This window comes from Sinocyclocheilus anshuiensis, unplaced genomic scaffold, assembly GCF_001515605.1.
Source record: "Sinocyclocheilus anshuiensis isolate Anshui unplaced genomic scaffold, SAMN03320099.WGS_v1.1 scaffold948, whole genome shotgun sequence".
In the NCBI taxonomy this organism is placed as follows: domain Eukaryota; kingdom Metazoa; phylum Chordata; class Actinopteri; order Cypriniformes; family Cyprinidae; genus Sinocyclocheilus; species Sinocyclocheilus anshuiensis.
The window spans coordinates 758,489-775,236 of NW_015549709.1; the positions used below are offsets into that span (position 1 = coordinate 758,489).

At 35.9% G+C, this 16,748-nt stretch overlaps 1 protein-coding gene across 2 annotated transcripts in view; it reads left to right on the forward strand.

Moving 5' to 3' along the window:
- LOC107660679 (F-BAR and double SH3 domains protein 2) overlaps positions 1-16,748 on the forward strand; it is a 96,824-nt gene that overhangs the window by 58,678 nt on the left and 21,398 nt on the right. For both annotated transcript variants that reach the window (XM_016450067.1, XM_016450068.1), the window contains exons 6-10: positions 69-202; positions 3,016-3,070; positions 3,523-3,651; positions 14,095-14,217; positions 14,799-14,894. In XM_016450067.1, the coding sequence (XP_016305553.1) occupies positions 69-202; positions 3,016-3,070; positions 3,523-3,651; positions 14,095-14,217; positions 14,799-14,894 (537 nt within the window). The remainder of the gene's footprint in view (positions 1-68; positions 203-3,015; positions 3,071-3,522; positions 3,652-14,094; positions 14,218-14,798; positions 14,895-16,748) is intronic.

A 16,748-nucleotide genomic window follows, 5' to 3' on the forward strand; every position in this document is an offset into this window, starting at 1 on the left:
TCTCTCTCTCTCTGTGTCTCTCTCTCTCTGTGTCTCTCTCTCTGCTGTCCCGCGACGGCCACCCGCAGTGCATTGAGCAGTTGGGTCGGATCCAGGCAGAGCTCCAGGATTCAGTGAAGGATCTGGCCAAGTCCAAAAAGAAATACTTTGAGCTGGAGCAGATGGCCCAGGCTGTGCGGGAAAAGGCCGACATTGAGTCCAAGTAAGTGCGTCTGGTATTGCAGGTGCAAACGGTCCCAGAGGTGCCCAGATCAGAAACACACACTTCACAAGTGCTTGTCCCGTTAATTAAAGAATAACCACTACGTTCTCAGAAGAAAAAATGTATGAAGCTGTCACTGGGGCGGTACTCTAAGTTACAAAAGCTACTTCTTTGTACCATGTTTACCCCTAAATGATACATATTAATACCTTAAAGGTGCATGTTAATACTTTAAAAGTGCATATTAGTACCTAAAATGTACATAGTACCTTTTGAAAAGGTAAGTTACACTTTATCAGTTCATGCATTCCTTTGGAATCAAACCCATAACTTTGGTGTTGCTTGCGCCATGCTCTGCTGGAATGCCTTTTCCGTAAAAATTTGCATATCTGAGAGTTGTAATTGTATTATTTTTCAATACAGCTTAGATCCTTTTACATTTATGTAAATTACATACATTTTTTAATTTATGTACATTACATTGGGAATCGAACCCATGACCACAGCATTGTAAGCACCGTACTCTGCTGTTTGAGCTTTTTGAGCCTTTTCCATAAAAATGTGCATATCTTGGTATTGCAGTTTAATTATTTTTCAGTAGAGCTTAAATCCTTTTATTTACATTTACATTTGTGTATTTGGTGAAGCAACATGCATTGCATTGAAAGCAGGCTTTATCAGTTCATACATTCCATGGGAATCAAACCCATGACCTTGGCATTGCTTGCAACATGCTCTACTGTTTGAGCTACAGGAATGCCTTTCCTATAAAAAAGTGTGCGTATTTTGGTTTTATTTTTTTAAGTAGAGCTTGAATAATTTTACATTTATTTACATTACATTGGGAATCAAACCTATAATCTTGGCATTGCTAGCGCTGTGCTCTACTGTTTCAGCTTTTTTAGCCTTTTCCAGAAAATGTGCATATCTTGGTAATTTTATTATTTTTCATAAAAAAAATAATAAAATAACTTTTTTTTACACTTTATCAGTTCATGCAATCCCTGGGAATCAAACCCATGACCTTGGTATTGCTAGCGCCGTGCTTTACTGTTTGAGCTACAGGAATGCCTTTTCTATAAAAATGTGCATACCTTGGTACTGTAATTTTAGTTTTCAGTAGAGCTTAAATCCTTTTACTTTTATTTACATTTGTGTATTTGACTGACACTATCATGCAAAGTGAATTGCATTCAAGGTGCACTTTATCAGTTCATGCATTCCCTGGGAATCAAACCCATGACCTTGGCATTGCAAGCGCCATGCTCTACTATTTTTCATAAAAATTTGCATATTTTGGGTATTGAAATTTAAAATGTTATTGCACTGAGCGGTTTTCCACCTTATCGAAGATATTAGGCTCAGAATCACAAACTCAAAGCATTAAAAGTGCCAAAGAATATAAAAGATGTGTCGTTGAGTTGAGATGCCTTCATTAAATATGCATTTCCATGGCTGATACTTAAGCCCCCAGTAGGGAATACCCCACTCTGTTCAAAGCAATTTATTAGCCTGATGCAGAATTTGTTAAACACACTTAACCATCTCTCTCCATCTTTAAGGGCCATTTGTACCCACACTACAATTGCCATTCCAAAGCCTCTGCCAAGACCGGATTAGACGGAGAGGTGAAAGACGAGTCCAGTGGCATGGTGTTGTGAGCTCCTCGCTCAGTTTTTCTATTGATTTTGGCTATTGATGTTGTCCTTCTTAGCATAGCTTGGCAGTAAAGCTGAATTAGAATCAGTTATTGTTCTCAGCAGTAGGAGGAAGATGGGAGAGAATCTGTCTTTGTTCTTAATTTCATGCAAACTTGATGAATCAAATTGTATCAGACCCCAAAACAACTCTGATCTCTAATGAATAGGGCTCTGTGATGTGGGTGTAATCTCTGAATCCAGATGTAAATCTAACATAAGCAGAAAATTGGATGTTAAGATTAAAATGTTGAATTTTCATAGGTGGTTTGTGCAAATTTGTCCATCTTGTGTTCATGAATTTGAACATAGTTGGTCATAAAAAAGCAACTTTTGGTTTCAAAGAATATAGTAGTTCACCCAGAAATTAATCATAATATTGTTATCATAACCCAAATTACCTTTTTTTTCTCCATGGTACACAAAATAAGTGGTTTTACAAAGTGTCTTAAATGCTCTTTTCTGTGACCAAAAACATCATGATATAAGTAGTCCATATAACGTATGTGCTATAGTCTTCTGAAGTCATTTGATTGCTTTATGTGAGAAACGGTTATTTGCTGATAATCTCACTTGTGCTTCCACATTTTCAAACTTGGCACATCAAGATACCAAGTCATGCAGTTTGACATCAATGTCACCAAATGGCTTTGGTTTCAGTATGCAGAAGCATGAATAAGAGCTGCAGTGGAGGGCAGTGATATTTTAGTATTATTATACTATTATGTTCTATTATATACTATTATATTCACTATTATGAATTAATATTTATTAATATTTTGAATTAGCAATTACAACTGTCATTGTATAGTGAAGAGTAGTGTGCACATTGTTCAAAATATCTCCTGTTATGTTCCACAGAAGAAAGACAAGTCATACATGTTTTAAATAAAAAAAAATTTTTGGGTGAACTGTTCCTTTAAGATAAGAAGTCATCTCAGCAATGGCAAAACCAGGTTGCAGGAGTGATCCACTCTAGTTTGATTTATAATGTCTGTTTCCTCCTCGACACAAATCCGGGATGGATTTGATCTGGGCTTTCGTTTATCCTACCTGTTCCTTCCGCCGGGTCTGATATAATCTGTGATTTATAATACCTGCTCTGTGTTCTCTCAGGTCGAAGCTGGGTCTGTTCCAGTCTAGGATAAGTTTACAGAAGGCCAGTGTGAAGGTAAACACCACCGTCTGTCTGTTTCTTTGAGAAACATTTTGCTTCCACTCTAAAACCTGATTTACTCTTTATACCATGTTAGTGTAGCATGACCACTATGTTTTTGGGTCTTCTGTCAAGCACAACTTTGGACTGTGCTGGAGGGGAATTTGAAAAAAAATTAACATTTTGTAATATTTTGCACAGCTGGACTAGAGTAGAAGTAGATGATTTACACTTTGAAGTTACAAAAAGGCACCATAAAAGTAGTCCATACAGCTCATACACTATATTTCAAGTCTTCTAATAGTGTTAAGTGAGGAAAGGCCAGAATTTGGATGTGACCGATGGCAGTTCAGGTTGAACTGAATGATACAGTGTTGGAATGGCTTGATGCACTGTCCCTTTATATTGATGTCTTAGAAGCTTGTGCTTTGCACTTCTTGAAGTTTTGGACCTCGTGTGTGTTTCAGTTGAAAGCGAAGAGGAGCGATTGTAACTCCAAAGCGACCCATGCGAGGAACGAATATCTTCTCACATTGGCGGCTGCTAACGCACATCACGACCGCTATTACCAGACCGACCTGGCCAACTGCATCAAGGTGAGCACCACAGCGATGCAGTGTTATTTTAGTATTTATATATATATTTATAAATATATTTGTACTTACATTTTTTTTTTTTTAGTGTTTTAAGATCTAATATTTATATTTTATATTATTTCAGCTTTATTTCAAATACCAAAAATTATTTTGAATAGTTTTAGGTAGCGATAACACATCAGCGATGACCTCTGAACCAAGCATCATAAAGGCATTGAAAGCCCTTAATTAATTCTTCCGTTTAAAAAAAACTTGCTTTGATGTTTTCTAAATTGTCCTTTTGAGGACTTCTCTTGGTGGATGAACTTGTCATGTGGGTGGAGTTTGCTACATGTCAACAGTGCTTAATTTTATTGAATATTAGAGTATTGATTTCATAATTCCTGTTGTTGGTTATGTATTGCACATCTTAAAGTTTTACAAGAGTCATGTCTGTTGGCATGAATCTAGAACAGTGGGTCAGACAATGATGTAATCTATGGGCAGATCAAACTATGTACTTCCTGTGTAGATTTCCTCACAGGAAAAAGCTCCCTTGCAGAGAGAAATAGTTGCATGCTTTCTTTCTCTGCCCAGTATTGCTCATTTACAACTGGATAAGAGAGGTCTACTCTTATGTCACTGAATGTGTTTGCATGCATGAAGTTGTAGAAACTACTTGACCGCCATTCTGGTGTGTGCATGTGTGTTTGTTTTAAAAACTGAGAAAGGTGATAAAATCTCCTCAGGTGTTTCTAAAAAGCATTGTGTCTTGCATGTAAACACACTCGCTGACTGGAGACTATATTACGGTTTCTTTCTTGTGCAGATGTTAAATGCTTGTAATGGCTGATTACGTAACTGAATGTTTGGTGTTTGTGGTCCAGCATATCTGGCTGTGTGTGTAAGGACACTGAAGCACGTCTGGTATGTGTTCACATGCAGCGCCTCCACGCTCATGGGACTTAATCACAGCTCAGAGAACAAGGGTGGGATTAAAATGTAGAAAATGTAGAAATAATCAAAGATTTGTTGATCAAGCTATGTTGCACCATTTAATTTTAAACACAGATTAACAAATCGGGGATTAAAATTATAACCTGAGTTTAAAACGAGTAATTTTGTCTGCCATGATAGATTTGTTATTGTAATCAAACAGCAATAGTGTTAATATTGCATTTCCTTTTAACCTGTATGTTTAATTCACAACTGAGACTTAAATCAGAGTTTATAGTAATGGAGTAACAGGATTAAAGGTAAACTGTTTTAAATGTAAACTGTTTTAAATGTAGGCCTAAATTAAAACCAGGATCAAACTGATGGTTTGAATGTAAGTCTGCTACGTTAGGTACAACAGAATTATTAGATAAACCGTGATTTAATCTAGATTTAATCTTAAAATTTATTTGGTGCAGCCCACGAGACTTCTACCTTTATTTAATGACAGTGACTTAAAAGTCAACATGAAATAGCATTCACAGACCATTTTATTTCCAAATGAAACACTGCTTTAACACGGTTGCCGTGGGTTGTTTTTCATGTCCGCGGGTTGAAAAACGACCCCACTAACGTGATATTTAGCCCCTGGAATGCGAATTTTACCAGGGGAACCCCGCCAAAACATGCGTATTTTATCCTCGGAACGTTGGTTTTGTACATTTAATTTTTGTTTAACGTTATTAATAAAAATGTTGTTCAATTAGCATGTTTTTGTGTTTTACTTTGGTACCGAAATTGGTACCGAGAACCGTGGATTTTCACTGGTATTGGTACCGAATACTGAAATTTTGGTACTGTGACAACACTAGCAGAAAGTGTCCTGTAAGGGGTAGGTTTAGGTGTAGGGTTGGTGTAGGGCAATAGAATATAAGGTCTGTACTAGGGCTGTGCGATTAATCGAAATCGAAGCGAAATCGCAATTTGAGATGTTGCGATTTGCTAATTGCAAAGCCTGCGATGTGGACGCGATATTACTCTGTTCCAGAGCATATGCATGACTGCCAGCCTTGAACTAAAGAAAAACGTATGCAACTTAAGCTTCAAAATGACAGACAATGAACAAAAAAGGTAATCTGCAAGAGCTGCATCACAGCCCATATCAAAAGCTCCCTTATCGGTTCTGTTTTCAGTACTGGAGAATAAAAGATACATTCTTAGATTAAAAAACAAAATTCTCCAGCTAGTTGCCAAGGAAAAATTTTTCATTTAGTTTAACTTGATGTACTAAAATAACTAAAACTGAAATAAAATTAACAACATATAGACATATACAAAAAATAAAATAAAAAATGACAAAAACACATTGCTAAAACTTATTTTATAAGTTTTATAAAAAATATAAAATATAAAAATAAAAATTAATTCAAAATATGAATAAATATGATGATACTAAAATAACACATCCTGAGCTGCGAAAATATAAGTCCATTTTGCACTGGATGAATGGATAAAACATTTAGTCTAATATAATGAAATATTTATGATTTATATTTTGGTTAGAATGCACATCTCCATCAATAGAGCCAGATGGTGTAGAGTTTTCAAGCAGGTGTTAACAGGGCTATGCTTAACCAACCAAAACTTGACCTTTTAGTGACGTCACCTGAAAAGGAAATTGATTTCAGAGGTGGAGCAGGTTATTACACTTTGATGAAAGAGATGATGACAATTGTTTTCCCCCTTTGGAACAATGTGCACTGATGAATCATTCACAGTAAAACCAGAAGCATGCATTAGTACTGTAAATAGGGTAATTTTGATTTCACGTTGGCTTTAACAAAACTCATGAACGGTCCGAGCACTGAGCCCGTTTGCAAAGACATTTTTTCCAATTATTCAGGCCTTGAAAGATGTCGAGTGTCCGCTGATGTTGTGCGGTCGGGTCAGTGGATGTATGTGCCAGAATAAATCAATGCTTCATCTCCACAGACTGACAGACGCTCCAGTCATGGCCTTATTTAGTGATGCAAACCCTCTAGAATTCTTCAACATCTTTCTTAATCTTGGACCTTTGGGAGCAGATATCTGGGAGAATGTGCTGGCAAAAAGACCGCCACATCCCCAAAGATACATAGCATTCTTTAGGCAAACTTTTCTAAATCTGACGTCAGAGTATATGCTTGTCAAATTCGAAATTACACAAGCATAAAAAATTGGTTCTTCAGGGGTTCTTTGGGGTGGTTGAGGTGCTATATATCAAGAAGCCCCTGTATTAGTTCTTTAAAGGTTTTCTAACTCTCTCTTATTCTCTTAGTTTATTTGGGAAAGGATTAAAAAATGACATTAAAATACAGTGTATTTCCTGAAGATAACGTGGTTCTCAACCTTTTTGCACCCAAGGCCCCCCTATAAGGAAATATTCCAGGGCCCCCACACCTCAGAAAAGCATACAATTGATTCAAAAGAGCTTTTGCCATTGTAGTAAATTCCCATTCATAGCAAACATATGAGAGTGGAGTAACATAGCTAAAATCTGAGGCGGAGAATGGGCTTCCTCTTATGTATATCGCTGTATAACACCTTTAAAGATATAGCACTTAAAGTGGTTCCCCTAAGATTACGAGCTAATGAACCACTTTTAGTGCTATTTAGCACAATTTTTTTTTAGAGTGTAAGAGCTTTATGTTAACATTTTTTAAGGAGAAGTTTTATTTGTAACTGCAGAAGTGATGCATTTCGAACAGACTGTTGCAAGACACTTAAAAAGTCACATGGCTTCATGGGTGATGGAGAATTGAAACAGATTAACAAAACTAAAGCAATACACTTTAAAAGATGACAAAGTGAAATGTCTTAAACCCCCTTAACCATGATGAAAGTCACTCTTATCAAAGTCACATGTATTTTGCAGCAACACAAATACAAGGCACCATTATTCAGTACATAATTAAATATATTATTAATAATATGAAATAATTATTTCATCAATTAGTATGGTTTGTTAGCTTAACTCTTGTCTATTTACAGTTCCCAGGCAACTTGCATTTATTCAGACCTTTAAAATATACATTTGAAAATATAATTTGTATATTGTTTTTCTGTATGAAGATTATTTGATTGGTTGGTTTTATTGTAACTATTTTACTATTTACTATTACTATAATTTTTTTTTTTAATCTTGTTATTTTATTTGATTCAATCTTATTGGCATCCGTCTTATTGAGTATCGTTGATATACTATTATAGTTTTTATTAATATTTTGATTTATATATATGGGTGTAAATATAAAGTTTAGTTAAAGTAATTTTGTTTATTTTGTTTGTTAGTCATATTGGGGTTTTGTCATTTTTTATAGTTTTTGTATATCTATATAGTTTTTACATTTTTATTTCTGTTTTAGGTGTTTTAAGTTTTTTATATTTTATTTCAAGTAACAAAAAGTAAGTAGTTCAGTTTTAGTTAACTATAATAATCCTGTTTTGCTTTCAATTGAATTGTATTTTTAATTAAAGCAAGCAACTTCACGGGTCACAGCTGTGCACATATCAGCCATTTTGTTCATTTCTTTAGAAGTTTGTATCAGATTGTTAATCTGTTGTTTAAATCTTTCTCTTTTATTTCTGCACTTTTACTCATGATCAGACCAGACGAGCATATAAGTGAGCATTTTTCCACTTGATCTGGTCTCATTTGTCTCGTAACGCAGCTATCAGATTTGTTTCTCCACTGCATCCAGAACTGCTAGTCTCCTCGTGATCTTACCGGAGGACATCATCTTTGTTCCACCCGCTTTGTGTTTAACCGCAAGCGAGACGAATGCAATCTGAATGAGAGCGAGAGAGAGAATCTGGCTTAAATTATTGATAGATGGAGAGTCTGTGCTTCAGGCTCCACCAAATGCTGAATAACCGGCCCACTACAGCCCTTCTCCTCATCTCCCATTGGCTGAGCCGTAACCTTGGTTACGGTCAATATACTATAGCTGTACATCTATGACTTGATTATTGATGAGAATAGTCTCATCAGTCATATTTCCAGATATATTCTTAGATATACATTCCATTGTTGTCAGGACGGATTTAAGGACTTATTTTTCCGTCTTTTCCAATTTTTCTTTTCCTTTCACATTTTTTTTCCTATCATAAGTGTTTCCAGTGTTTCTGTGGCAGTTGCTCCATAGCGCCCCCTGCTTTATAAACCTCAAATTGGCACATGAATGCACAAATCCACATGAATGGAATACTTCCGGTTAATTTACAAGTTAAACTCATAGACTAAGTGGCATATTGTCAGTTGCCATAGAAAATCATTTTGCTTGTTCCTCAGGGTTTTCATGTATTTTAAAAGCAGAAATCACAATTAAAGTAATGCACTTCCAATGGAAGTTAATGGGCCATGCATTCAAAAGTTTCAAAGCAGAAATATGGTGCTTCCATTTTTTGTAAAAATGTGTTTTAGCTGTAAAATGTCTGAATTTTCCACACACTTATGTGTTAGTGTATATGCCATTTTGGTATACTCTTAAATATAGTGTTTTAAAAGTTTATTACTTTGCCGTGTGCTTTCACTGTGCGCTTATTTTACAAACATTAAAAAAAAAAAAAACTGATTCAATAATAATTTGGTGAAACCTGAAACTTTGTTTTGAGCTTGATGCACATTTCCATAATAAATCTTGAATCACTTCATTAAATTCAGCACAATTTTAACATTTCTAAATTGCAAGATCTGTTGCAGCACTTTTTGCGTAGATACCTCGGATTTCACATTGCATCATGATCCTGTTTTGAGTAGGTCTCTCTTTTAGTCCTTATTTTGCCTTATGTTTAACGGCATCTCCGAAGTTCAAGAGAGGGGATTTTCTGCTTTCAAGATTGGCTGTGGGTTTTCCCCACAGTTTGTCATTGTTGTTTTGTACTTGTAAATGTGAGGAAAGAGGTGAGAGCAGCTTCATGTCAGATGTGTGTTTTGCATGTATTCTTAGCTCCTATACCTGTTTTTGTGTGTGAACCTGCCGTCATCTACAAACACCATCAGCATGTTTTTTTATAGAAAGTTGACATTTACTGAACTGTGAGATAATGTGGCCTCCCTAGAAACACCCAAATGCACATATATTTCTATATATATATATACAACTAACATGCCTGCTGGAAGCTTAAATGAGAAGCACATCCAAAAATGGCAATGCTGTCATCATTTACACACCCTCATGTTGTTCCAAACCTGTATGTCTTTCTTTCACATATCTTGTGACCAATTACTGACTAGTATCTATTACCATAGAGTTTGAAACAACATGAGGGTGAATAAATGATGTGAAAGTGAACTAACCATTTAAATCACTACTACTTCCACTACCATTCAAAAGTTTGGGCTCACTTTCTGTTTATCACAGTATCCTGAAAAAAGTATTTATATCACACAAAAATATGAAGCAGCACAATTTTCAAAATGAATAAGAAATGTTTCTTGAGCAGTAAATCAGTATATTAGAATGATTTCTGAAGATCATGTGACACTGAAGACTGGAGTAATGATGCTGAAAATTCAGCTTTGATCACAGCAATAAATGACATTTTAAAACATGTGCAAATATAAAACAGTTATTTTAAATTGTGATAATATTTCACATTATTAAGTGAAAGTGACGTGATGTGTGGCCAAGTGTGGTGTCTCTTTGCATTTAATCCATCCAAGTGCGCACACACACAGCAGTGAGTAGGGCACACACACACAACGTGAACACACACCCGGAGCAGTGGGCAGCCATTTTTGCTGTGGCATCCAGAGAGCAATTGGGGGTTCGGTGTCTTGCTCAAGGGTCTCACCTCAGTCATGATATTGAAGGTGGAAGAGAGCGCTGGTCATTCACTCCCCCCACCTACAATCCCTGCTAGACCTGAGACTCGAACCCGCGATATTTGGGTTACAAGTCTGACTCTCTAACCATTAGGCCACTACTTCCATCTTACAGTCTTTTGAAAGGTAGTGTATAGTGTTGAATATTAACTTGTGTTATAAAAAACTACAATGATTTAATTTAGTTTAGGTGAACTTTTTTTTTCTTCTAAAACTCACATTATAGACTTAGTATAAAAATGTATAAAAATAGTCTGCATATACATTTTGATAGGCTCTATTTATAGCCAGCAGACGGCTTTTGCTAAATGTGCACCACAGGTTCATATCGAGACTTGTGTGTGTTAAAGTGAAGCATTTATTATGCAGCAGAAGTGTTTGTTCAGCTGATGCTTGTGTTTGCTTTATGTCTTTTGCTGTGTTGTGTGTGTATGTGTGTGTTCCCGTCCGTCCGGGTGCGCTTGTAACCACGGGCCACGTGAATTATAGTTTTTCACACATGGAGACACATTTGGGTATGTTTTCAGAGAGTTTGTGAATGTGTAGCCTTGACAAAATAAGCAAGCTTAAAGGAATAGTTCACCCCCCAAAAAACTGAGAATTTGCTGAAAATTTTCCTCACTTTGAAAGTTTCAGGCCATCCGAGATGTAAATGAGGGGTAATACTTTTTCATTTATAAATCACTATCAAGCATTATATAATTGTTAACGGATCATTAGTTAATATATATTCAAATAGCTAGAGATATGAGATAATGTGCTTGTTAATGATCATATGAATTGAAAGTTTAATGACATTTGTAAGCATTTCAATTTCCATGAAATAATGATCTGTTAATCATTAGGTAATGTTTCATAAGTTCTTAAGTTAATAATTAGTAAGCATTACCAAGCATGTTATCTCATATTTCCAGCTATGTGAATATATTAAAGGCACAATATGTAATTTTTTGCCGCTAGAGGGCGCGTATTCAATGGATATTTTAATAAAAAAATCTTACATATTGTGCCTTTAACTAATGATCTGTTAAGCATTATATAATGTTTATTAAAGATTTATTAATGAAAGTTTTTATAAAGTGTTACCTAAATGGGTTTGTTTCTTCATGGAAGCAGATTTGCTCAGCAACGGATCCTCTGCGGTGAATGGGTGCCGTCAGAATGAGAGTCCAAACAGCTGAAAACATCACAATAATCCACAAGTAATCCACACCACTCCAGTCCATCAGTTAAAGCTGCATGTTTGTTAAAAATTAGTTAATATTACTTTCTCCACTAAAAAAGATGTCTCGTCTGAATCGGGAGAGAAAAATGCAGATATCAAGCACCGTTCACCGTTTGTAGTGAAAACAGTCCAAAGCCGTTCTAAACAAATTTGTCTGTGGATTTGTCTCATTTTGATGTGAGAGGGCAACAGAAGATGGACTTTTTCTACTGGAGGAAATGTTATTATGGATAGAGGATTTGTATTTTAGCCGGAAGAAACGGTTTGAAGCTAAAAACGCTCGCCTTTATCAGCTGTTTGGACTCTCATTCTGACGGCACCCATTCACTGCAGAGCATCCATTGGGGAGCAGGTGATGTAATTTCTCCAAATCTGATGAAGAAATAAACTCATCTACATCTTGGATGGCCTGACGGTGAGTAATTTTCATTTCTAGCTGAACTATTACTTAAAACTATTACTTAAAATCTCTTGCAACTTTGAAAGGCGAGAAAACAACAGCAAGCTGGTCCCGCTGCTCTCTGACCACGGCTCTCACACATGGACGTTATGGAGTTTGAGTGTGGTGGGTGGAGGTAGACATGATCCTATCAGAAGGAAGCACAGCCTCTTTCTCCATCTCTCTCTCTCATGCATACGGCACTCAAGTGCTTCCTGACAGTGGCGCCACCTGTTGTAACCCGACGGAGCCCGTGAATCCAGACCGGCTCGTGGTCGGGTCTGTGTCATTTCCAGCTCACTCATACAAATCCAAGCCTGTTTCCAAAATACATTCCTTCCCAGTGCCGCTGAACATGGAGGGAGCAGGAGAGAGAGAGGGAAAGCAGAGGTTTCGAGTTTTGTTTTTGCGCGTTGAGGCCTTGGAATCTGAACTGGCTAACCTTTCCCAGCAGCTGCTGCTGTTTGAACAATCTGCTCTGATCTGAGTGTCACACAGTCCAGAGAAAACACTCGTTTGGCCACAAGGGGGCTGATGGGACGCTCTGTCCTTCTTTCTGTCTCTCATACAAATGCGTTTGGTGTCAGTTAAAGGGGTCATATGATGCTTTTTTAAAGATCATTATTTGGTGTAACAGAATATGTTGACATGCTTTAATGTTCAAAAAGCACATTATTTTTCAAATACTGTACATTATTGTAGGTCCTCTATGCCCCGCCTCTCTCAAACGCTTCATTTTCTACAAAGTCCCTCCTTCCGACAAGCGCAGTCTGCTCTGATTGGAAAGGAAAACTTGAAATCGCATCATATGACCCCTTTAACTGACTATTTTTTTGTTTCTGTTGTTTTGTTTTGTCTGTTTTTTTTATCATTTCATTCTGTTGGTTCATTCTGTTATTCTATTGTTCTTTGTGTCTTTCTATCTGTTTCTTTCTATCGTTCTAAATTCCCTATCACTTTTTTTATACGTTTTTTCCTCATCATTCCACCATTATTGTTCTTTCTGTCATTCTATCTGTTTGTCGTTTTATCTATCATACTTTCTGTCATTCTATATTATTTTAATATGTCATTCTGTCAGTTTTCAAACATTCCATCTGTCTTTCTTTTTGTCTTTATTTTTGTCTTTTATCTATTTTTCTGTCATGTTCTTTCAATTCTGTCTGTTGTTCTTTGTATCTTTCTATCTGTTTCTTTCTATGCTTTTAAGCTATATCATTCTATAGTTTTTTTATTCTACCATTATTTTTCATTCTTTTTGTCATTTTATCTGTTGTTCTTTCTATCATTTTCTATATTTCTGGCTTCTTATTCTTTTTTATATTCTACCATTATCTAACATTGTTTTTAACCATTCTATCTGTCCATCATTGTATTGTTTTTCGATATTTTTCTGTTTATTGCTCTGTCTTTCTGTCATTTTTCTATCATTTTGTCTCATTCATTCTTTATTTTTTGTCGTCTTTATCATTTTGTTCTGTCATTATTTCTATTGCTCTATCATTTCATCATTATGTTGTTTCATTCTGTCTATTGTTCTTTAAATCTTTCTGTCTTCTTAATTCTGTCATAGTTCTTTTGTTTTGCTCCTATTCTACCGGTATCTAATATTCTTTCTTTCATTCTATCTCATCCGTCATTTGTCATTTCTATCATTTGATTATTTTTCTATATTTTTCTCTGTCTTCCCATGTGTCATTCTTTCTATCATTCTATGTTTTTTATATTTCTGTCATTATTTTAATTCTTTCCTCCTATCTGTCATTCTGTCTATCATTCTATTGTTCTGTCAACCATTCTGTCTTTTTTTGCTTAAATCTGTCTGTTGTTCTGTCATTCTTTCTGTCTATCCATCATTCTATCATTCTCATTTCACTTTTTGTAACCTCTGACCCTTTCTGAAAGCACAAGGTCATTTGTTATTTATTCAGTTCAAACACAGACTGTGTAATCTGTCTTTCTCTGTGTCTGTCTGTCTGTCTCTCTCTCTCTCTCTAGGGTCTGGAGGGGAACGTATACGACCATGTGAAGGATTATCTGATATCCTTTTGTCGGACCGAGCTGGAAGCGTTTCAAGCTGTCCACAGCACCTTCCAGTTCCTGCTGGAGAAGTCCAGTCGAGTGAGTCTCTCTCTTCTTTCTTAGTCTCATCACGCTCTCAATTTCCCTCTTCATTCCCAGAAATAGATTCCCTCTGCCAGCGCCTCATTATCGGCTCCCCTATGAAGAAATCCCCTCTCACACACACATCATTCCTCCGCTGCGCTGACAAACACATCTGTCTGAGCACCATTTCACTGCCCAAGGGGGCCTAATTTTACATACCACTATTGTGACGCGTGTGTGTGTGTGTGTAAGAGAGAGAGAGAGAGTTATGCAAGGATCTTTCCTGCACTAGCTCTTAAAGGGATAGTTCACACAGAAATGATCATTCTGTCATCATTTACTCACCTTCCAACCTACTCAACTTCCAAACCTGCATGGTGTTCTTTCTTCTGCAGAACACAAAAGATATTTTGAAGAACACTGAAATTCAATTTAAATTGTGTGCACGAAATAGCACTGAGATGGATTATGTTCCAAGAAGAAAGAAAGAAAGTCAGTTTTTGGGTGAACTCTCCCTTTGAAGGAACATTTTTACATGTCATATAAACTTGCGTTATCTTGATATGTTTGTGAATTAGTTGTGTTGTCATGTCCAGGTGATGCAGGACTTCAACCAGCAGCTGTTCCTGCAGGAGAACCCAGTGTTTCACAAAGCACAAGACTTCCAGTTCCAGCCCAGCGACAGCGATATGGTGAGTTTCACGCATGTGTGTTTATAAACTGCACTGCAATCAAGGAATCATGTACTAATGTTCAAAAGTTTGGGGGCAGTAAGATTTTTATTTTTTTTTTCCAGCAGGGTTGCAATATATATATATATATATATATATATATATATATCTCTCAAAAGTGACTGTAAAGACATTTATAATGTTACAGTTCCAACTTTGTTCATCAAAGAATCCTTAAAAATAAAATGTATCACAACTTCCACAAAAATATGAAGCAGCACAACTGTTTTCAACATTGCTAATAATCAGAAATGTTTCTTGAGCAGCAAATCAGTATATTAGAATGATTTCTGAAGATCATGTGACACTGAAGACTGGAGTAATGATGCTGAAAATTCAGCCTTGCATCACAGGAATAGATTACAGTTGAAAACAGATATTTTAAATTGTAATAATATTTCACAATATTACTGTTTTTACTGTATTTTGATCAAATAAATGCTGTCTTGGTGAGCAAAAGACACTTCTTTCAGAAACATTAAAAAAATCTTACCAACCCTGAACTTTTGAACAGTAGTGTACGTTTACAGAAAAATGTGTTCTATTCGTATAATCACTTTAGATTGAGAATATCTCAATTCTCTATCATCGCAAATTACAATTTATTTAGTTTGAACCGTGCTATGGCAGGGAATCCGCCTCTAGTTTTCACATCAACTTCTTATTTTTGGTTGGTTTCATTATTCAGCGCATCAGCGCTCTCTCTTCTTGTCTTTCTCTTGGTCTTCTCTCTATTTAAAGGTTTAAATTGTGTTCAAATGTTTCAGATTTTATTCAGCGTTAACAACGTCATCGACACATACCTCACAACTGTGCCGAAAAAACGCACAAATTTCATCATCACCTTCTATTTTTAGCCTGACGCTTCTGAGAGTCTCTGGGAACAGAATCTCTCGTTCCTGTGGTGATGAAGAAACATCCCGCTGTTTAAACTCTCGTCTGTCTCTTCTCGGGCTTTAATCACCACTCGTTTTGGGATCGTTCTCTCGTTATGCTTCAGTTCGGCTCGAGTGTGATTGATATTTAGTTAGTGTTCCTCTTTGTATCTGTCTGCATTCTTCTGTCCTATTTTAAATTTTAGTTTCAATTTAGAGTGCTTTAATGTCATAACAACTAACTTGGTGACATTTTAACATGCTAATTTAATACAGTGTCATACACGGACTATACGATTTTGAAATAAAAACTGATGCTTCCGTCAGAGCAATTCAAGCTTGAAAGTACCGCCTAAATGGGAATCATGTTTGTGTGAGTCTGTGATCAATTCAGCCTGGTCAATTAAATCTACACCAGACCGTCTCGAGACAGTGACAGGCTTTTGTTAATATGAAATTGAAATATATTGACTTAATATAAGCTAATTTTTATAATGTAAAGAGTTCCATTTTTAATGTGAAGTTTAATGAACGTTCAAGATTTACATGTCTGTCATAATACGTTAAGGCTGCTTTGAGGGCTTTTCTCAACATTGTTTTGGGTTCATTTAGATTTAATTGTATAAATTATCATATTTTATTAAATTAATTATATTAATTAGCTAAAGAGTTTTCATAACTGTCATTAAAATTAATGATCTGATTGATGAATTGTTGAAATTCCCATTTTTAACTATAATTTAAATATATTTAAAGGGGTCATATTATGTTGCTAAAAATAACATTATTTTGTGTATTTGGTGTAATGAAATGATTATGCGGTTTAAGGTTCAAAAAACACATTATTTTCCACATAATGTACATTATTGTTGCTCCTCTATGCCCCGCCATTCTGAAACGCGTCGATTTTTACAAAGCTCATCGTTCTGAAAAGCGAGGT